Source organism: Callorhinchus milii, unplaced genomic scaffold, assembly GCF_018977255.1.
Source record: "Callorhinchus milii isolate IMCB2004 unplaced genomic scaffold, IMCB_Cmil_1.0 Scaffold3, whole genome shotgun sequence".
Classification (NCBI taxonomy): domain Eukaryota; kingdom Metazoa; phylum Chordata; class Chondrichthyes; order Chimaeriformes; family Callorhinchidae; genus Callorhinchus; species Callorhinchus milii.
In genome coordinates this window covers 70,101,863-70,125,713 of record NW_024704744.1, presented here as the reverse complement: position 1 = coordinate 70,125,713, position 23,851 = coordinate 70,101,863, and the positions used below count along the sequence as shown (strand labels likewise).

At 44.2% G+C, this 23,851-nt stretch overlaps 1 protein-coding gene across 1 annotated transcript in view; it reads right to left on the bottom strand.

The window, feature by feature from the left end:
• ppp1r14c (protein phosphatase 1, regulatory (inhibitor) subunit 14C) overlaps positions 1-17,521 on the bottom strand; it is a 34,124-nt gene extending 16,603 nt beyond the window's left edge. Inside the window, exons 1-3 of the mRNA XM_042333353.1 lie at positions 17,170-17,521; positions 3,094-3,177; positions 1,306-1,338 (exon numbers count right to left, since the gene is read on the bottom strand). Of these exons, the coding sequence (XP_042189287.1) occupies positions 1,306-1,338; positions 3,094-3,177; positions 17,170-17,424 (372 nt within the window). The 5' untranslated portion in view covers positions 17,425-17,521. The remainder of the gene's footprint in view (positions 1-1,305; positions 1,339-3,093; positions 3,178-17,169) is intronic.
• Positions 17,522-23,851: the final 6,330 nt, after the last annotated feature.

The following is a 23,851-nucleotide window of genomic DNA, read 5'->3' as shown; positions in this document are numbered from 1 at the left end:
TGCCGCTAATTTAACCCCATATATTGAAACTTCAAGCACTGCCACTCAACTGAAAAAACACAGGTTATATTATCTATTAATGGAAATAACTTCTCCCATTTATCAGAGCAAAACCCCCAAACATTTTTGGTCAGCTCGATCAGGTTCCCCCTTCAACCTTCTCTAGTCCAATGAAAACAGACACAGTCTCTCCAATCTCTCCTCATAAGTGTAGCCCTTCACCCCAGAATCATTTTTGTAAATCTCTTCTGCACTTCCTCCAAGGATTTAACGCCTTTGTGAAGCTAAGTGCTCAAAACTGGATGCAGCACTCCATTTTGTGGCCGAACCAATGATTTGCACAAATGTAGCATTGTTGCTTTCCTTTTGTACTCTATGTTAATGTATATAAAGCCCAGCATGCTATTAGCTTTCTCCATATTTCTTTGACATTTGTGAGCCATATGCAGGGGAGGAAATGTGATCTGATGCTGGGGATTAGAAAACAGTGACCGAGCCTGCAGCTTCAACTGAGAGTTTTAATTAAAAAAAAGCTGGACGACGAGAGAGACTTTGCTGTGCACAAAATTAAAACCGAAATTAAAAACACGGTAGGAACAACAGCATACTCAGCAATGCTTTGGACCCTCTCCTACCTGCAGGTAATCTTTTACAAAGTTGGATGATAATAACAATTCAGAGTTGGACTGCGAAATACCCATTAAAAGCAAAAGCTAGATTTAATTTTTTTGGCTAATTGGCCAATGTTCTATCTGCAGGTTTACAGAAGAAAAGAACAATTGGTAAAACAATTTATTCCTGTAGCTCAGTGGTTACAGCACTCGCCTCACAAGCGAGACACCTCGGTTTGATTCCCGTGAGGGCTAAATTCCTTACTCCACACGCCTGATAATAATGTCTCAAGAAAAAATTATAAATTGGTCACTTCAATCCACGACTGTTTGTGGGACACTGCTGTATACAATTGGCTGCCGCATTTCGCCCACAAATATAAAGTCAATTCACTTTACAGTATATTCTGTGAAGTGCTTTGTGATGTCTAGAAAACGGGAAAAGCGCGATATCATATGCAAGGATTTTTTTTATAACGGAAAAAATCTTTAAAAACACATTATATGCTCATATCAGAAAAGATCAAAAAATCAATCATTTCCTCCCTCAAGGGGTAATTCTAGCAGACACGATGTGTCTGCATGGCAGAGATGGTTTTCACTGGCTTGATGCCATTTATATTGCATGGAATCCAGTTAATTAGTGATAACACAAGCTGGCTTTGATACAAGCAGCAGAAAGAGAATCACTTACCTCTGTAGGTTTGTAACAGTCTACAAGGGATTCCTGTGAGGCAAGAAAAGAAGTCAGTGGGCTGCAGAAACCAGTTCATTCTCAGTACAAAATTTACAAAGCCTTTTCAGGCTTAACATTAAACAACTAAAACAACAATTTGCATTTATATAGTGCCCTCGACATAGAAGAACACTTCATAAGGATGGGGTTTGGACACCAAATAAGGGAAAAGGGGGAGATGACTAAGTGCAATTAAAGAGGTAGACTTTCAAGCAGGATTTATAGATGGATAGAGAGGGCGAATCAGAGAAGAGGGAGAGCGATCCAGAGGTTAGGAGCGTAGTAACTAAATGCTCAGCTACTGAGTGGGTAGAAGGCCGTGGACCAGGCCTGAACTCGCTGACAGAGATAGGGAGGGTGTGGAGGGATTTATAGATGAGAACCTTGAAGTTGAGCGAATTTTGAAACATCTAAGTTTAAACAAGTCATATGAAAAAAAACTTCTGTTAGTAACTTGGCAAATCTTACGGGAAGGGGATCAAAAGTCAAGCTAATTGTTTGAGTAATCTTTAGAAAATAGCCTTTCGAATTCTTTTTCACCCACAAAATACAATCAATCCACTTTACAATATATTCTGTGACGTGCTTTGAGACATCTCAATGGAGTAATAAGGTGCTATATCAAATGCAAGGATCATTACTATTATGTTTCAAAACAGCACTTGGTCAGAGGAACAATATAAATCTAAGGGTGAAGTTTGGTGTTATTGTGGTATTCAATAGCAACATTAAAGCAATATTGAGTTTAATTTCATAATTCCTGAACATCTAAGGTGCAAAGATTTATACAACAATAATACTTGCATTTGATAAAGCACCTTTCACATAGGGAGGACCCTCTCAAAGTGCTACTCTATAAAGTGTAGTGACTATGTGTTTCACAGCAAATACGAAAGCAAATTATGGGGTGAAATTTTATCTGGGGCTATGTGTAGTAGATGTTTCAAGAGAGAAAAATCCCCAAATCACAGAAAATCACTAGATCCAGCGGAAGAAAAATGTCCCTTTCGCATGTTTACAGACCATAGCAGCAACATATTGAATTCAATTTGTAGGGGACTTATACTGCACAGCTTCACACTGAGCGGACACAAACTCTGTGGTTGGCTACAGCCTTATGTGCGTGAGTTGGGTTAAGAGACAGGGAGTGAGGAGACAAGTAAACATAGCATTGCCTGCGAGATTCTCGCTATTAAATCTCACCACTTGGGCTTTCCACTGTCTGATGTGAAAAAAAATCAATCATACTTTTGCCTCTTCACTTCTGGTCATAGAAGTTAGTAATCAGAAGGGGAGCGAATGGGAAAGGAAGAAAAAAAACAGATACTTCACACACCAAATAACTCCGCTACACGTTTGCAAAATACTATTAGAATGAAGAGGCCAGGAAATAGGTGGTGCAGATGTGCATTCTTCATGGTATCTCTCTATGGGGAATCTAGTCATGACATTTCTGCAGAAATAACTATGATAACTATGTTGCACTGCTAGTCCCAACTGAAAAAAACAAACGGTTGTGCTTGCTTCCTTAGAAATATAACAAAGTTGTAAGCATTTGCCAAAAGGAGAATTCAAGGTGACTTGGTCTTTCTTGGTCTCAGGCACTACTGCAATAGAAAGCAAAGAGGTTTCAGATGTATTCCCAATAGTTCTACGTCTTGACTATTGACTTACAGCTGCATGTCTTTCTCAAAGTGAGACAATTCTCATCATCCTTGTGATGTACAATAGGTGAAGGTACATTACCTGTAATTTGAGTGCTCGGTCTTCATCACGACTTACATCCAGTAGGTCATCAATATCTATTTCTAACTCGGGCATCTCTTCTTCCTGCAAGGAACCAATTGGGGAAAAAATTATCGTTACAATTTTCAGTGATCCTGATCAATTATTCGGAAACCTAATCTTGATCTTAGTTTTGTACTAAGGGAATTCTACCATTTATCAAATTAGTAGTGTAAAAGTTCAAATTAAACTGAAGGTAATGACAAGAGCTTGCAGTACCAGAAAGGCTGGCCAATCCGCCACTTGGATCGGCTTCTATGCAATTACTAATTTATTGTATCCAAATAGACGCACAGTGAATGCCTGTGATTTAGCAAAGTGAAGACCACAAGTCATGTAAAAAGATACTATAAGATCTTGGGTTAATCTAGTCCACCGAGATAGTCTTAGTTTAAGTTAACATTCATTCCACTACAAAGCCTTTCTAGTATTTAACTCTGGCTATGCAACTTGGAGGAACCTTTCAAATAATGGCACAAAAAGGTGATAAGCAAATTTCTTCAAGGAGAAAAGGAAGAGGAAGGAAGAAAGAAGAGCTGAAAGCAAAATATGTCAGTGCTGAATTTAATAAACATCAAAGTTCCATATGTTTGAAAACCAGCCTCAACAAGAAGCTTGTTGTCTACCTGCCAGTTACATGCAGCTGCAATGCTAAATTCTGGCAGTTCTGTGCCCGTGCCTCTTGGCAATGGGGATGAAACTGCCTGAAACACAGAAAACCCTTAAACAAGTCGAAGAAGGAACTGTTCTTTCAAATTGTCTGAGCTTGTTTTGAAACTATATTCAATCCAAATAGGGCAGTGCCTTAAAGTAATACATATTAGCGTACAAAATAAAGTCACTACATTTTGCAGTAAACCCTGTGAAGCACTTTGACTCATCCTCCTGACATATCGAATGCACAAATAATAATGGATTATTATTATTATTCAGTAATCTGATGTGCAACAAGTTCTTACTGAATTAGGCCTATTCCTTACGATTTTCACTCAGTAAGTTATTAAAGTTTGAAAAAGTACAAAGCAGAATAATGAAAATATAATTCCAAATGTTAGAATTATACTCCCTTACTTTCCCAGCAAAAATTGCAAATATCCTGTACGGACAATACCACATGAGATACAAAATAAAATACACTGAATTAAGTAAAGTGTGCTGCAAGAGCATATGAAGAAAGCAAAGAGTCCATACAATTATTACCATGAAATCCAGCATAAACCCTGCACTGAGCTGGAATACTCAGTGCAGATCCCACATTTTCGCTAAAGCCCCTATAGCAGGATCCATAGTGATCTAAAGACCACATCTAACAAACATATGTCTCCTTTTCTCCTCCGCCCAACTAATACCTATGCTTGTTTATAATAATAATAATAATCCTTGCGTTTGATATAATCCTTGCGTTTGTGGAGTCCTGTAGCTCAGTGGTTAGAGCACTCGCTTTGCAAGTGAGAGACCTGAGTTCAATTCCCGGCAGGGCGAAACCTTGGGCAAGTTTCCTTACTCCACACGCCTAATAATAATCCCTCCAAAAACAAAAAACAATAATAAATTGGTCATTTTCAATCTACGACTGTTTGTGGGACATTGCTGTGCGCAATTGGCTGCCGCGTTCGCCCACAAATATACAGTCAATTCACTTTGCAGTGTGTTCTGTGAAGCGCTTTGGGACGTCCTCTCGACGTGAAAAGCGCTATATCAAATGCAAGGATTATTATTATTATTAATGCCTTATCATGCCTTTTATCTAAGAAGTTTAACACAAAAGATAATTCTGACGCTATATAAGAAAAGGAGATCTGGCCATCGTCACAATGAATGGTCCTCCATTTGGGTTACCTGATTAAATTGGGTTATTCAGGAATCTCTTTGTTAAGAAGTGTTTTGACCATCACTAAATGTCTACAGCATCCTTCTTAACCTCAGTTCAATCAGCTGGGGGGGCGGGGGGAGGGGATGCCGTATGGATGCTGTCACGGGAAAAGTGGTGGAGCAAACCCATTAAATAAATAAAAAACAGCTTCACTCATTTATTGCTCATTGACAGTATTAAAAAGTACTGCAACTGTATTATGTTAATGTTTAACAGGCTCGTCTGTGTTAATGAAAGTCTTTCAGACATTGCTGCTGACATTGAACCACTAAAAACGTCAAAGAAAAACCATTGTTATTATTCAATCAGTGCCAACAAGCGTTAAAAGCTACTTTGTGTGAAATTCACTGCACTTCATCCAAGAGAACAAAGAATTAGTACCAATGCTATATGTCCTTTGGGGAGAGAAAAGGGGAAAGATAACCGAAAGTACAATCAAAGAGTGACATCTCGACTTAGGCCTCAGAGGAAAAAAAATTAAACGGTTTTAAGAGAGAAATAAGTTCAAGGGCTGAAAATTAAGTGCAGGTGGAGGCAAAGGAAAGGTAGATCAGGGCAAACTAGAACCTGAAATCGAGAAAGGAATACTGAAAGACAAAATACCAAGGTAAATAATAAACAAAAAATACTTGGATCTCATATAGAGCACACATTTAAGAATGCAGATTTACAGGTAAAGGACATAGGTTAAACTCAGTCTCATTTTACTCCCATTACGTTAGCTGATACCTCTTGAAATTAACATGGAATTCACTTGTTTTAGGAGTTGCAAGACAGAGAAGAGCTCTTCATTTAGTATGATTGCTCATTTGGTTTGGCACTTATTGTTAAAAAATGCCAACCAGCTTGGACTGTCAGAAAATAGATACTACAACAGAATGGAGAGCATTTCATAAAGTGTCAGAACTGTCCAGGAACCTTGGGACATCCTGCTGAGATGAAACTATATACATGTAAATTTGTATTGCACAATCTCTACTCACTTTAAAAACTTTGAAAGGTTGAATGGCTGAATGAACTCCACCAAGATTCAAACCCAGAAATAGGATTGGAAAAAAAATGATGTGGTTAACCTTCAACTTATATTCCCTCCTTATCCACTATTCTTCTCTATGATTTTGGCTTTTTCTCCACTATTACACAATCTCCTTAGTGCTTCATTAAAAATGTATTGTACTGAATGCAAATTTGACTAACTGCGCAAGGCCAGAAACTCTGCTCAGGGCAATTTCAGAATGAAATCACCACCATCACGTGACCACTTATTCTGTTTTTCAGCCACTAGACTGTTTGGAGTTGTTGGGCATAAAGGCAGCCCAGCCTGCAGCAGTTACTGAGTACAGTCACCATCGAGCCAAGTGTAGTTCAGTTTTTGTTCTGTAGAGTAATAATAATCATCCTCGTATTTAATAGAATGCCTGATCACTGTTGAGATATCTCAAAGGGCTTCACCAGATTTTGTATTGCAGGCAAATGTGGCAGCCAATTTGCACACAGCAATGCCCCACAGCTATTATGTGAATGAATGGGTGGTGGAGAGAATTCCTTAGAGGCAAGAGTAGATTTGACGACTTGGACGAATGTGGTTTGATAACTTAAGAACTATTGGGGGGGGGTGAAGCATCAGTTTTAAAAGATTATTGTGTGAAAAAGTAACTTTGTTGGAAGCTATCCCAGTAGTTGGCTTTAGCAGTGCTCTGTGCACCTCCTATTATTGCTCGAGTCAAAGGCTTCAGGTTACTGCAAAATCTCTATTATTCACCAGATCTCAATTTTACGCTGCTCACTAGTTTCATCATTTCATGATTGAGAAAATCGAATGGGTGGTAAGGTCTCCAGAAAATCAAAATCAGCATACCTTTCCCTTAAAACAACTCACAACCTGTACCATTTGTAACACCACTTTCCAAATAAGGGAATGTTATTAATATGTCCAAATAATTTGCAGTAGGATAGATTTTTTTCCCACTCCTATTTCTGTGTTTGAATCTCAATGGAGTTCAATCAGCCCTTCATCCTTCCAATGTTTCCAAAGTGAGTAGATACTGTACAATAAAAAATTGTTGCTCCTTATAAACCTCTGACCAGTGATTCACAAATTAGAGAGCATCAATTTAAAATACAAAGCAAAGAAACAAAGAGGGTGATTAGGAAGAGTACCATTTCCAAGTTTGCAGACGACACAAAGTTAGGTAGGGTGGTAAACAGTGAGAAGGATAGTAGCCAACTGCAGAAAGACATAGACAGAATGGTAAAATAGGCAGACACATGGCAGGTGAATTTCAATGTGGAGAAATGCGAGGTAATGCATTTTGGTAGAAAGAATGAGGGGAGGCAATATAGGCTGGTAATACAATCTTAAGGGGGGGGTGAAAGAACAGAGAGATCTGGGGGTTCAAGTAAATGAATCCTTGAAGGTGGCAGGACAGGCAGAAAAAACTGTATAAAGGGCATATGGGATACTAGGCTTTATAAATAGGGGCATAGAGTACAAGAGTCAGGAGGTTATGATTAACCCATATAAAACACTGGTTAGGCCTCAGTTAGAATACTGCGCCCAGTTCTGGGCACCATACTATAGGAAGGATGTTAAGGCATTGGAAAGGGTGCAGAGGAGATTTACGAGGATGATCCCAGGAATGAGGGACCTTGATTATGAGGAAAGGCTAGAGAGGCGAGGATTATTCTCATTGGAGCAGAGAAGGTTACGAGGAGACCTAATAGAGGTTTTCAAAATCATGAGGGGATTTGATAGATTAGAAAGGGAAAAACTGTTTCCACTGATGGGTGTGTCGATGACTCGAGGTCACAGATTTAAAATAGTATCTAAAAGAAGCAGAGGGGAGGTGAGAAGAAATTTTGTCACGCAGCGAGTTGTTCGAATCTGGAAGTCATTGCCTGAAAGGGTGGTCGAAGCCGATTCGATAACTACTTTTAAAAACGCGGTGGACGGGTATTTGAGGAGGACAGGTCTGCAGGGTTATGGGGAAAGGGCTGGGGAGTGGGATTGACATTACATTTCTCTTCTCAAAGAGCCGGCACAAACTCGATGGGCCAAAGGGCCTCTTTTTGTGCTGTACGATTCTATGATTCTATGAGTTGTTCAGATGTGAAAGGGTGCAGTGGTCAAGGCACAAATCATGTTAACTTTCAAGAGGGAATTAGATAGATATGCAAAAAAAAGAAGAATTTTCAGTAGTGTGAAGAAAAGTCAGGTGAATGGATGTTCTTTTAAAGAGCCAGTACAGGTACAACAAGCTGAATGGCTTTCTTCTGTGGTGTAGATTTCTATGGTTCTAAAATACTGTACAAATATTGAGGGAACCTCAGTTTCTGATATCCATCTCTCCCCACTCACACAGTCACTGTTTGCTTGTCTGGTCCAGCTCAACATCGCCGTCTCTTAACTCAGAGAATGATATTCCAAAGATATGCAGGCTGCAAGTTTTAGATGTTTTGATGATACAAAGATGTGGTCTGCAATTTGATACTTCTAAGAGTATGTGTAATCCAATTAACTTTCTTCAAACTGAATGACTGTATGAGAAGCCTGGTGAGAGAGCAGAGACCGAGGTCAGGGGAGCTGGTAAAATTGAGGCTCCAATCCAAGTGTTTGAAATGTAAAATACAATGAGATTGAACAGATCATTGATGTTAAAGCATTATGTTACAGGTTTAAATATAGGATGTTTTTCACTCACACAAAGTTAATGCTTCTGCAGTACTTTCTAGGTCAATGTAATTTTCTAATACAAGAATATTGATGACAAATCCAAGAGGGTTTATATTGTTCTAAATTCATTATTAAAGTCAAAGGAAAGCAGCCGAGGTCAGCAAATTACACATGTTTTCCAATTAGAGGTGACTGAAAAAGTGCAAACCTCAACTACTCTCAACTTAAGAACCTCATGGAATAGAGCGCGAATGTGCTGGCGAAAGCAACACCTTAATTGGACACATCATACAAGAGTAAAGAACTTCCAACAGGCAGGCAATTACTGTGCACCTAAAATAGCATCACCCAAAAATATTACTACAGCACCACAGAGTCCATTCCTGAACCTCTCCAGTGTCGTACTTTCAGAGAAAGTGAATAATGGGCAACCAGAACAATTTAATAACCTAAAGCAGACTTCAGCTAAGCAGTCATTCACAGAAAACTTCAGAATTTTACATCAATTTAATAATATGGTCTCCAAACGGTCCTAAGGAGTTTTCATTCTGTAATCAAGACCACGTTATTGGTATGAGCAAGATCCGCAACTGTGCCTCATTAAAGATTTGAGTCATCCTCCTGCCGTGGGGGGGGGAAGGGAACGACGATGCAGCCAAGCGGACGTTTTCAATTTTTGAGGTGAAGAAGTCTAGGACCTCTTCGCACTTGGAGTTTGACGTGAGGACGGAAGGGACTTGATGGGGTGCGTGGAGGAGGTGATGGACAGTGAAAAACAGAATATATTACACTGATGTGTTCACAATGAAACCTTCATTTGAAATGAATGAAAAGTGCAATACAAACCATTATACTATCTTTAATCGTCCTACATAGTTCAAGTACCTCCACTGGTATTATTGCTTTTTATTTGCGGCACTTCCTCACCCTATCCCCGGCCACATTTCCTATATTCACCGCTACTCAAGTTACAACACTGAATCCCATATACAAACCTCAAGCAGTAAATCATACTGCAGTCCAGTCTCTCCTGCAATACCATTTGTATAGCAAGCCTAACAATTATTTGTTACCAAGCTGAACTGAAATCTGTCTGTTATAAATAAGTTTTCCACAATGACAACAGATAAAGCAACACATTGTACAATATTACTAATTCTGTCAAACAAGTCACAGCTGACACCCCCCACCCCAAGTCACCATGATGTTGCTCAGATTATAAGGCTTTGCAGAGTACCAGCCTGGTACTTATAGTGCTCTTCCACAAAAATATACTGTCACTAGATTTTACAGTGAATCTGGTTAAATGCTTTGAGATGCCCTCCTGATGTAAAAGACGATATCAAATGCAAAGATTAATTTTTATTACTTATATTATCATTCTTGTTCAAATGAACAAAATATACTTTCACTGTTACAATACAAATTTATATTGCACCTTTCATTCGAGGAGGATGTCCTAAGGCACTAAACAATACTGGTTTGTATTCTTGTATTCTTAAACAGTAATATACTTCACGGTAAAGCATTTGAAACATCCTCCTAATGTGAAAGGTGATATATCAAATGTAAGGATTTTTTTATTACTAATTTTTAATTTTAAAAATGTATTCCTAATTTTATTTATTTAATTTTTAATTTAAAAATGATTTTTTTCATTTTTTGAATTTATTAATGCAGTATTGGGGATGCATTTGAAGTATTGGGGGTTGTTAATCTTCAAAAAAAAACAGAAACTGTAGGGATAATATTCAAACCAAGTAAAGAAATGCATATCCAGCATTGCCTAAGACAAATCTGAATGACGTGTTTTAATTCATCAATGGAAGGGAAACCAGATACACTACCCTTGTGTGAGCAGCAACAAAAAAAATCAACAGTTCTGAAAGTTGGTCAAATCTGAGTTCAGTATACAATGATACCACTCAAACAGACCATAGAAATTAGTTATGTGAAGCAGATGGACTATTACTGAAGTATGACAACATGATAATTCCAAACTAATGAGCCAGCAGATGCTCTTGATTCAGCATATCTTGGAAACAAATGGAGAACAGCAGGGTTGCGCTGCTTTGACCAGGAGCAACTTCCCAAAGTGGAGATGGTGCCCAAATGCAAAATGAGTCAATGTAGGAATTCTCAGCAAAAACAGTCACTTGTGAAATATCAACAACAACAAAATTACATTTGTACAGCACCTTTCACGTCGGGAGGACATCCCAAGGCACTGGACAGACAGTTACGGACCCGAGCTGGGGGTCGGGATCGGACACGGTGGAGGGCAAGGGGGGAAGCAGGGAGATCGAAAGCAAGGTTGAAGAGGAGGGTCGTGAGATGGGTCTTGAAGGTGACGAGGGAGGGGATGAGGCGGAGGGACTGCGGGATGGAGTTCCAGAGGGTGGGGGCAGAGTGGTGGAAGGCCCACCCGTCAATAGTGGGGCGAGCAAGGCGGGGGACGTGAAGCAAGCCGGAGCCCGCTGAGCAGAGGAAGGGGATTAGGAGGCAGGAAAGGTAGGGGGGAGCAAGACCGTGGAGGGCTTTGAAGGTGAGGACCAGGATCTTTAACTGTATCCTTTGTGTGATGGGAAGCCAGTAGAGTTGGGCAAGGATGGGGGTGATAGGTTGCAGAGCATAGTGTGGGAGAGGACACGGGCTGCAGAGTTCTGAATAATCTGCAGCCTGTGGAAGGAGGAGCTCGGGAGGCCGACAAGCAGTGAGTTTGCATAGTTGAGCCTCGATGTAATGAAGGCATGAATGAGGGTTTCAGTGGTCTACGATGTGAGACAGTGTCGGAACCAGGCGACATTGTGGAGGTGGGGGAAGGCAGAGCAGGTCATGGCGCAGATGTGGGGAAGAAAGGATCAGATTGGCCTCAGCAAGTCACAAGAAGCAGAGGTGCTTCTCCAGTATACTAACGCTACTTACTTATCCAAGTGAAACTCAAGATACTTCAAAATCAATACAACGTCCTAATACCCTTGTCATACAGTGGGCACAAGAGGTCATGGAATCGCATAGGAAATGGAAAAATCAAATGAAACAATGAAACTTGGTTAATAAATGAAGGATGGAACATGAAGCAGGATTTTTTTTGCTGAGTACGGACAATGGCTGGGTCAGTAGAGTTATAGGAGGTCACCGAGGGTGAGGCTGTTTTTAAAGTGCGTAAGAGCCTAGATGTGGCCCCAGGCATTTGGGGGCCAAACATGACTTGTTAAATAGAATATACAGTGTACAGAGATTTTGCTCTTGCACTGAGAAATGGAAAGAGCATTCAGTTACAAGAACTGAGAGCGCACAGGACCAGAAGCTACAGAACTGGGTTCAATGAAGTGTTGCTGTTCAAACAGAAGTTCACATAGTGGACAGATGTCAAATGTAACATAGCCATGATGAAGACCAAGGCAAATACATTGCACCTTCACTCAATGGTATGTACTTGAAAGTTACCACAGTATCTCAGGTATAACTCCTACACTATCTGAGGTTCCGAATGGTGAATATATCATCCAAACATATAATCTGGAGCCACAAGAAAAAACTCGCCTGAAAAATTTCACTCTCCTCCCTCCCAAGTGATGGATTTCTGAAAAGCAAAAGCAGCTGGCTGTTTTGTTAATTAACTTCTTCAGGAAATGGCTGAATAGTGTGTCAGGTTATAGGGATGGAGATAGCCCAAGAGGAGAAAATACTCCATGGGACAGTTTTTTTTTGGTCAGCCAGGTGTCCGACACATGTGAAAATCTATCATTGTACTTAAGAATATCCAAACCAGACAGAGTTTCAAATTTCCCTGTGAATGGAATGTGCACACTGCCGCAGAAGGACACGTCCTGCTTACCTAATTCCAGAGAGTACAGGCGCAGGTTTGTGTGAGCTAAGGCTTGGGGACCCCAGAGTGTGTGTTGCAAGTACTGCTTAGTTTAACCAGCTAAAACTGCATAGCCTGCCATAAAGAGCACCGTCTGGCAAGCTTCCCACTGCTTGTCCATTATAGGACTAAACAGTTCAGCACTGATGAGTGGTGGGGGGGGGGGGGGGGGGGGGGCAGGTCAACCTCAATAGTAGAGATTATGGGATGATTTAATATTCTGCCACTTGATAACCTATGAAAATTGAGGAATATCAATGGAGAACATGGCCCTGTAAGACAGAATGGAGTTTACGATAGGGCAAGCGTGCTATCTTTGGAAGGAGACTTGATGGACAGCAAGGAATGGCCTTTTGTCATTCATGCTTTATGTTTGTGTAGAATTAAGACTTAATCAGGTACAGGGAGATAATCTTATAGCTCGTACAAGGTTGAGAAATAATCAGATCTGGAATTGCAGTGCTTTTAATGCATTAGTCAATGCATAACATTGTGCATAACAGGGAAATGCACCAATCTGTGTGGAGAGCAACAATCCTAAAATGTAACTTAAATGTTGCAACATACATGAATGTGGGTGCTCTAAACCCATGGATTTCCTTTGTTTCAGAGCAAAAAAAACAAGAGAAAATAACACAAAGTCCAGCTCAGGCAGGCAGGTAATGAACAGAAGTTCAGAAAAAAGTGTATTCGTATGTCTGTTGAGTGGCCACAGATGATGGGCTGCGTAATAATAATGATAATCCTTGCATTTGATATAGCACCTTATTTTCAAGATGTCTCAAAATGCTTCACAGAATATATTATAAATAGCATTGACTGTATACTTTGTGGTCGAAATATGGCAGCCAATTGTGCACAGCAGTGTCCCACAAACAATGATTGAAGTGACCAAGTTTATTAATATTATTATTTTTTGAAGGAATTATTAATAACAAAAGAATTAGTATTTGACACCGATATAGCTAGTACAAGTTCTAGTCATAAGATTTCCACTACCCCCTGAAGCAGTCTAACATTCAAGATGCATACACACGCATACACAGGTAACCTCCCGCCTCTTCCCACACCCATCAACCACCCCCTCATTCACCATTCACCGGCTCCTCACACCTAACGTCAACCTGAACCATGGGAGACTGAGAGGCCGAGGAGAGGAGAAGACAGATGTAGTAATGAAGCTACAAGACGCTGTGCAATCAGGACAAAGAGTTCCGAAAACCAGACTGAAGATGTGATGTGGGCCCAGTCCATCCCAAACAGACACAGTTATCCGTTTAGTTAAAAAAAATTCTTGCAAAGCCAGGATCTTCTTTTTACTGGAGTTTTGAAAAGAAGTTATGTTCGGAGTAACGTTTGTTCTGCCTTGATTCTTTCGCCCTCTACACCTCCCCCTCCATCTGCCCTGCTATTTGCCAGCCTTCCATAGTGACTGAATCCCCTCTCAAGGCCTCTCACATATTAGCGGTCTCTTTCAAAGCTTTGCCTGGTGTTGCAATTTGTGAGGCGTCCTGTTAGCATAGTGCTCACCTCGCAAGCGAGAGGATATGGGTTGATTCCCGGGCGGGGTGAAACCTTAGGCAAGTTTCCTTATTTCCAAGGACTAAACAATGCAGTGAATCCTGTGAAGCAATTGCAATGTCCTCTTGATGTGAAAGGTGCTGCATCAAATGGAAGGATTATTTGTCTATTCAGTGTCTATTCATTATCTACATATTCAGTGTTTTCTTCTCCCAATACAATTTCAATTGATCTTCAGCATTTGACTACACACTCTGGTAACCAGAAGCCTGAAGAGTTGGCCTTCTCCCCCTAAAAAGTGTTAACATAATTATAGATAATGCTCCACAATGGAGTCTTCCACCACTACCCACTGTCATTTCCCTTCCTGTGAAGATCTTTAGAGCAACCTGTCCTATTACTGATTTCCGCCTCGAGCTCGAGTCACTTCCATTGCCTATATTTCCTTCTCCCATCCCTCTCCTTCATCTACAAAGCCATCCAAATATCTTCTCAGCTTTGATTTCAGTAGCTTCACACAGTTACCTAGTAGCAATATTGGTTACCTCATTTATTACCCCAAACCAACCTCCTCTCCCCAATTATTAGCTCTTGCATATTATTACTGCAATTACTACACATCATGCAGATGGAAAAAATCAAGTTTTTTTTCCAGATGCATAAATTGTCGTGTTAAAACTGAATTAAAAAATCATAAAATGGTACTGGTTTTAGCATTTTTTTTCTAGCCTCACCGTGCTACTTTATTACCCTTAAAATATGCAAACGATTAATGCTAAAAAATAAGTATAAAATGTCATATGACCTATTGCTATGCTGCATAGTGGGGCAAAGCTTTAGTCCTCAGCAGGTCATCCAATATCAGCTTTATTTTAGTGCAGTGCAGTCTGCGGTGTATATTCAAGGGAGACAAGGGAATTACACTTCGCCAAGGTGTAAAAAGGTTAAAGCACCTTGAGCAAGGCGAGTGAGAACAGATAATAAAGACATATTGACCATTAAGCCTTCAGTGAATAGGAGATAAGAGTAGTCTAAGATACTAGAGGGTTAGAGGATGGCGTGAAATCAAAATGTAAAATGATAATTGAGTACCACACAATTATACAGTACCATGGAGAGCTGCAGTTTGGAGTCCACTTACTGAAGTACTGTTTTGTTTGCTACAAGAGGGTTCAATGTACAAACAATCCTTATTTAATGATATCGTGCACGCCAGGTCTCGTCAATTTCACAATACACTGGATTAAACAAATAACAAAAAAGTAATCACTTCAAATGCGAAAGGCATATTATTACTGCAATTTGTTTTAGCGTCCTGGTAAATAAAAGTAATGTTGGAAATGAAACACTGAGGGGCTAATAGTCCGCAACAAAGCATGGAAATAAAACAACCAAGAACCAATTTTATAACTGCATTTAAAAAAAAGTACTTAAAAAAATCCAGAAATACCAAGAAACAGGACAATAATAATAATCCTTGCATTTGATATAGCGCTTTTCACGTCGGGAGGACGTCCCAAAGCGCTTCACAGAACACACTGTAAAGTGAATTGACTGTATATTTGTGGGCAAATGCGGCAGCCAATTGCGCACAGCAATGTCCCACAAACAGTCGTAGATTGAATATGACCAATTTATTATTGTTTTGGGTTTTTTGGAGGGATTATTATTAGGCTCTGTGTGGAGTAAGGAAACTTGCCCAAGGTATCGCTCTGCCTGGAATTGAACTCGGGTCTCTCGCTTGCAAAGCGAGTGCTCTAACCACTGAGCTACAGGACTCCACTACAGGACTCCACAAATAACCAACGACCCGGTATCCAATTATCAAAGAGACTTTTTTTGCTTTGCATTTTGGTAGAAAATTGACAATTTAACATAAATAAGCATAATGGTTGATTCTGTTTGAACTATTTCGATCCATTACCAGGAATTAAACACCGCGTGTGTAGTCAGAGTGAGACCTCCACGTGAGATCTGTAGCAGGAAAGATTCTGCTTATAAGAACAAAGTTATGGTGAAACCCACCAAGGTGTCCAGCCAGCCAGCCAGCCAGCCAGCCAGCCAACCAGCCAGCCAGCCACCCAGTCAGCCAGCCAACCAGCTAGCCAGCCAGCCAGTCAGCCAGCCAACCAGCCAGCCAGCCAGCCAGCCAGCCAGCCAACCAGCCAGCCAGCCACCCAGCCAGTCAGCCAGCCAACCAGCCAGCCAGCCAGCCAGTCAGCCAGCCAACCAGCCAGCCAGCCAGCCAGCCAGCCAACCAGCCAGCCAACCAGCCAGTCAGCCAGCCAACCAGCCAGCCAGCCAGCCAGCCAGCCAACCAGCCAGCCAGCCACCCAGCCAGTCAGCCAGCCAACCAGCCAGCCAGCCAGCCAGTCAGCCAGCCAACCAGCCAGCCAGCCAGCCAGCCAGCCAACCAGCCAGCCAGCCAACCAGCCAGCCTGCCAGCCAGCCAACCAGCCAGTCTGCCACCCAGCCTGCCAGCCAGCCAGCCAGCCAGCCAGCCAGCCTGCCAGCCAGCCAGCCAGCCAGCCAGTCAGTCAGCCAGCCAGCCAGCCAGTCTGCCACCCAGCCTGCCAGCCAACCAGCCAGCCAGCCAGCCAACCAGCCAGCCAGCCAGCCAGCCAGCCAGCCTGCCAGCCAGCCAGCCAGCCAACCAGCCAACCAGCCAGCCAGCCAGCCAGCCAGCCAACCAGCCAGCCACCCAGCCAACCAGCCAGCCACCCAGCCAACCAGCCTGCCAGCCAGCCAGCCAGCCAACCAGCCAGCCAGCCAACCAGCCAACCAGCCAGCCACCCAGCCAACCAGCCAGCCACCCAGCCAACCAGCCAGCCAGCCTGCCTGCCAGCCAGTCAGCCAGCCAACCAGCCAGCCAGCCTGCCTGCCAGCCAGCCAGCCAGCCAACCAGCCAACCAGCCAGCCAGCCACCCAGCCAACCAGCCAGCCAGCCAGCCAACCAGCCAGCCAGCCAGTCAGTGAGCTTGCCTGCCTGCCCGCCTGCCGTCTTGCCGAGCAAGGCAGCGGAGGCCGGTGTAGCGGAGCGCGGATCGCGGCCCCGCGCGCGCGCGCGCGAGAGAGAGAGAGAGAGAGCGCTTCACTCACATCGCAGTCGTACAGGTGGTGGAGTTGTTGGATGATCCACTCCTCCAGGTTCAGCCGCTTCCTCAGCTCCTTGCGGTCGTACTTGACGGTGACCTTGCCCTGCCTCCTCTGGCCGGGGGGGTCCTGGCTGCAGCCCGGCAGCTGGAAGAAGACTCGGGGCGGGGGCTGCGCGGTGCCGGTGCCGGTGGCTGCCATGTCCCCAGTCGCCGGCGCCGAGTCGGTCTCTCCCATCCCAGGCGGCGGCTCCTCGTTCATCAGCCGCGCTCACCCCGCCAGCCCCGTGCGGGGGCTCCAGCTCCCGGGGCACCGCGGCCACCGCGCACCGTCAGGTCCTCGGCCAGGGGCAGGGCAGGGGAGGGCAAGGGCAGGGCAGGGCAGGGGCGGGGCAGTGCAGGGGGAGTGTAGGGCAGGACAGGGGCAGTGTAGGGGGAGTGCAGGGCAGTGCAGGACAGGGGCAGTGCAGGGATAGGGGCAGTGCAGGACAGGGGCAGTGCAGGGGGAGTGTAGGGCAGGACAGGGGCAGTGCAGGGGGAGTGCAGGGGCAGTGCAGGGCAAGACAGGGGCAGTGCAGGGACAGGGGCAGTGCAGGGGGAGTGCAGGGGCAGTGCAGGGCAGGGGCAGGGGGAGTGCAGGGGCAGTGCAGGGACAGGGGCAGTGCAGGACAGGGGCAGTGCAAGGCAGGGCAGGGACTGGGCAGGGCAGTGCAGGGCAGGGGCTTCGTGCCACACACCCGCGTGGCAAATGCACGTCTCCCTCAACGATCCCCGGCGTTGCTTTTCGGATATAAATCTGCTTCGGGGTGGAAACTGGACGAATCCACTCCTGTCTCAGCCTCCCCACCCACTGATGCAAAGCATCTCAGATACCACCCCCTAAATGGGAGTTTGCGTGTAAAAACGCCCTCTGTAGTTCAACCAAGTACACAAAAAAAAACAGTGCTGTGCCGTTTTAGCCAATGCACCTTTCTTCTTCTTTTTTTTTGGAGATCCCTTTTTTTTCCCCCCCATGACGTTCGTGCTCTTCGTTTGCACTTTACTTTATAATAATAATAATAATAATAATCCTTGCATTTGATATAGCGCTTTTCACGTCGGGAGGACGTCCCAAAGCGCTTCACAGAACACACTGTAAAGTGAATTGACTGTATATTTGTGGGCGAACGCGGCAGCCAATTGCGCACAGCAATGTCCCACAAACAGTCGTAGATTGAAAATGACCAATTTATTATTGTTTTGGGTTTTGGAGGGATTATTATTAGGCTCTGTGTGGAGTAAGGAAACTTGCCCAAGGTTTCGCCCTCTGCCTGGAATTGAACTCAGGTCTCTCACTTGCAAAGCGAGTGCTCTAACCACTGAGCTACAGGACTCCACGAAGTGGAGTGATCCAGTGATCCAGCAAAGGCGAAGATTGGCATTGGTACCTTCAAGAGTCATTTTTTTTTACCCCCCCGAGACCATCATACGTTTTTAACACCGTCGCCTCCGAGGCAGAAGGCGGAGGGTTTCGGCCTCAAGTTGGGAATTGGAACCCATATAGTCTTACGGTGACGCTCCCCGATGTCAACAACAACAACAACAACAAGATTCCATTTATAAAGCGCCTTTCACGTCGGGAGGACGTCCCAAGGCGCTGCACAGTTGGGTCAGGACCCGAGCATTGGGGGGAAATGGTCAGGGTGAGGGGAGGGAAGGGAGGGAGCGAGGAGGGGGAAGAGAGTTCAGAGGGGGCAGAGGGGGGAGGGTTTGGGGGGAGAGAGGAGGGGGCCGGGAGGGAGGGGCTGAGGGGGCTCAGGTCAAAGGCCGAGATTGGTGGATTTCTTGTTGATACAACGACGACAACGACAACAACAAGATTGCATTTATAGAGCGCCTTTCACGTCGGGAGGACGTCCCAAGGCGCTGGACAGTTGGGTCGGGACCAGAGCAGGAGGAGAAGGTCGGGGGAGGGGAGGGAAGGGAGGGGGGCGAGGAGGGGGTAGAGAGTCGAGGGGGGGTGAAGGCACGGTTGAAGAGAAGGAACTAAAGGAATTAAGGGATATGGGGATAAAGCGGGCAAGTGGAGTTAGATCAGCCATGATCTTATTGAATGGCGGGGTAGGCTCGAGGGGCTGAATGGCCTACTCCTGCTCCTAATTCTTATGTTCTTATGTTCAATCAAGTGCACTGTCAGTGGTGTCGCCCTTTGAATGAGACGTTAAACCGAGGTCCCGACTCCCTGTCCAGGTGGATGTTGATCATCCCGTAGTACTATTCGAAAAAAGAAAGGCGTTTCTACCAGTTTTCTGGCCAACAATCTCCCATTAAAACTGGTCATTCATTTCTAGGCTGTTTCTTGGACAGTGCTGTGCACAAATTGACTGCTGCGTTCGTGCACAAAATACACAGTCACTACACTTCACAGTAAAATCTTGTGAAGCGGTTTGAGATGCCTGGATATGACGAGGCTTTATGTCAAATGCAAGGATTATTATTATAATGTTAGACTTCAACCACCCCTATGGCAATCTCCCCCTTCCTCTTCTTCCTTGCTTGGTATCAGACTCAGTCATCATGATGTTATCCTTTGTGAAGGGCACTACATAAATGCAAGTTGTTGTAAACAGTATTTTAAGAAAACAGTCATGTTGGTCCAACATTCATATAATTTGTACTGGTTGAAGTTCTCTGTAATTTAATATCCAACACAAAGCAGCACTGTGAAAATAAGCCTGTTAAAGGGTAATGGACTTAATAAAAATCCCATGATGAAAATCTAACTTTTCTCCAGGAACACATATAATTGATTTTGTTGTGATGGTACTGTTAAGCTTAGAGCACCCACCCACAGAGAACAGTGTTAGGGTTTATATAGACCTAGGGTCATTGCTGGGACGAAATTGGATGTCACCAATCAAAGCACAATCCATTCAAATGAATGTAAGAATAAATGTAATTACTCTTCATAAAGAGATCACAGAGGAGATCGTATTGAATTCATTGAGATGCTAAGTGCCATAGACAACTTGAACCCTAATAATATGATTAACAAGGTCACAAACGCAGTAACAACACTATCTTCATCTCAGAACAGGAAAGTAAACAGTTTGAGCCCTTCACCGGGCTGATGATTCTCCAGTTGCACTCGATGTCAGTCCTGCTGTGCAACCCCAGGAAGAGGCTGTACAGCACTGAGTGCTGTGACAGTGGGTCCCCAGGGATGAACCGCGAGAGCAGTGCTTCCATCTATTCCCAGTGGCCATTGCATACTTGTGCTCCAGGAAGGGGTGTTCCACCATTTCCTCACCTCCAAAACCGTCCTGAGGGCAGCATATGGTGGCAGAGAGGCCCCGGCGGTGCAAAAAAGACTTGACATGGAGTGCCTTTTTACAGTCAGCCAGGCCGTGTCCTGATGTTTGTTGCACAAGGCCGGTGACGAGACGTTCTGCCAGACCTGTCTGACAGTCTCCTTGGGGTAACCCTCTCTCAGGTCCATCCCCTCCCCCTCTCTGATGGTCCTCACTAATTCTCGTATGGACCACTGGGTCTGCGATGTTGTGAGACGTGAAGCTCTCAATGTACGATAGGTGTTTTGACATGCTCCAGCTGTGTGGGGTGTTCCGAGGCAGATCTGCTAGACCCATCCTTCTCAGCACTGGGTACAGGTAGAAGCCTAGCACATAGCGGCATTTGTTGCTGGCGTAGCGGGGCTCCAGGCACAGCCTCAGGCAGCTACACACAAAGGTGTCCATGAGGATCAGGGCTACATTGGGGACACTCTTGCCTCCCTTATCCAGGGTCTTGAGGAGTGCGGTCCTGCGGACACGCTTCTCCTTGGATCCCCAAACAAAGTGGAAGATTGCTCGGGTGACCTTTGCGGCGCTGGATGGTGATACGGGGCAGATTTGCGCCACGTACAGCAGCACCAAGAAAGCCTCACACTTGATCACCAGGTTTTTCCCGGTGATGGACAGTGAGCGCTGGCGCCACATTCCCAGTTTCTTCCTCACCATCTCTAGACGCTCCTCCCACTTTTGAGCCTGGCCCCCGTGGCCCCGAACCAGATGCCAAGGACTTCGATGTAGTCCAGCCTGACCGTAAATGGGATACCAGTGCGGTCACGTCAGTTACTTTGATCTCAGTCAAGGTCACAAAAGATCCACTACAAATAGGTTAAGGGCAAAATTCAACTGGGTAATGGCCCCTGTAGCACCACAGCCCAATGGAATGAAAACAAAGAGTTAAAAGTGTTCAGGAGATCCAGGGGAAGCGAGATTTGTTTTTGAAAACAAAAATCTTATAGACTCCAGCACTTAACTATGAATATTATTTGAAATAAGGTGTGTAAAAGTTCTGTGTTTAAAATGTCTCACTTGTGCAGGACAGTCAACCTATGATCACACAAGAAGTAACAAATTCCCGGTTGGTAGCTAACATTTCATTATTGCCTTTTCTCATATGCCTCTGACTCCCAATGATTTGAGTTGAAGAAGACTCTGCTTCAAGTCCCCCGTCCAACCCGTCCTACCATCAGACTTTCACCCATTCTGTCCCCTCTCTCTGAAACTCCATCCCGAAGTCCCTCTGATTCCCTCCCTCACCTCATTCAAGGACTGTCTCAAGTCCTACCTCTTTGATTATAGTTTCGATCACCTTTGCTCTCCCCACCACCCTTGGCTCCCAACCCCAGCTTGGGTTCCTAGCCAATTCTGTTAAGTGCCTTGGAACATCCTTCAAGTGCTCTGATAGGCTACTCCGTGAGACGGGCGCTATATAAATATAAAATTGTATTGTATTGTTTCACTTACACTGAGCAGGATGGCAAGAAACTCCAACCAAAGTTTTATTTAAAACAGGAGCTCAAATGAAACCCAAATGTAACCATTCATATATATAACATTCAGTAGTTTGGTTTGGAGACAAGAGTGAGGTGATGTGTTTTCGACTGTGTCAGATGTCCACTTGCCCCCCCAAACATTGACAACAATCTAATCTGTCCTTTGGACTAAACCAAAGCCTTTCCTGCTTGTTCAGATGAACACTGAATATCCCATGGCACTATTTAAAAAAAGAAGGGAGTTTCTGAGCAAATTATGGGGGAAGTTTCCCAAATTATGGGTGTAGATTTTTTTTAGCATTTCAAGCAAACTACAGGAGTACGGGGAAACAACAGATAAATGGGACTGAAAAGGATTGCTCTTGAATGGCTTTCTTCTGTGGTGTAAATTTCTATGGTTTTATTTCAGAGCATCCAGATTTTGGCAAATTCTCAATTTTGAAGCCGTTGTTCTGAAACTTCTTTTAAGAACTACAGAAAATTAGCTTTGAAGTTAAGACTGAAGCTAACCATTTTTGTCAAAATCTGTGCAGTCTGAAAAGATACATAGAGTAAATCTCTTTAAATTTTGTAAAGCTTTTGAAACATTTTTTACCTAAAAGCTGTTGTACATGCAAGCTATTGTTGGAGTATGTACACTGCCAATAATATGCAATAATTCTTGCATTTGATGTAGCACCTTTCAAGTTGGGAGCGCTGTGTATTTTGTAGGCGAATGCTGCAGCCAAGTTGCATACAGCGACGTCCCACAAACAGCCATGAAGTGAATCACTAATTTTTATTCAGGGGAAATTGTTGGCCAGGGCACCAGGAGAAACGCCCTTCTCTTTTTAAATAGTATGACGGGATCTTTAATGTCGACCTTAACAAGCAGCGGGACCTCAGTTTAACCTAAAATTTGAAGCACGGCACCTCTAATAAACCAACGCTCTGCCCAGCACTGCACTGTAGTGCCAACGTGGACTGTGGGATCCCAGTATATATAATAACAATTGCACTTGATATAGCACCTTATCATATTGTTGCGATGTCTCAAAGCGCTTCACAGAATACAGCGTAAAGTGTATTTTACTGTGTATTTTGTGGTGATTTGCGGCAGCCCATTGCGCACAGCAGTGTGCCACAAACAGTCGTGAATTGAGTGACCGCATTTTCTTTTGGAGGTTTTCACCATTCCCGGAAAACGATCCGCCGACTGACTTAACAACCTGTTTCTACTTACTGCTCGATAAACAGAAGCCCTGGCAGTAAGGAAACTCGCCGAAGGTTTCTCCCTGCCTGGGAACCGAAGCCGGGGTCCTCTCGCTTGCGAGTTGAGCGCGCGAACCAACCATTACGCTCCGGGACTCCACGAATCCCTGATGTGGACAACCGAGACGTCTTCTAATCCCATTCCCCCACTCTACAAGTTGCCCCCACCTTCCCCGCCCGGGCTGTCCATGTGATCTCGCCGTGTCTGCCTCTCCTGCTCCCCCTTTTTTTTCCTGCTTCATTTCCGAGACAGATCACAGGCTGAGGTGGATGTCCCTGAGCTTTGCTGGGGAGGGAGGGAGGGAGGAGGTAGGGTGGAGTGAGGAGGGGAAGGGGGGCAGATTTTTAACCGAATTGTCATTCCTCTCACAGTGTGTGTGTGTGAGTGTGTGTGTGTGAGTGGATTAATTATTGATCAGCTTGGTCCTGGCTTTGCTTCCTGTGCCTGAGGGAGGGAGGGAGGGAGGGATGAGCAGGTGAGAGCTTCCAGCTCGCTTTGTACCTGGGCCGCAGCTTCCATCCATCCCTCCATCCCTGTATCCCCCCCCATCCCTGTATCCCCCCATCCCTGCATCCCCCCCATCCCTGTATCCCCCCATCCCTGCATCCCCTCCATCCC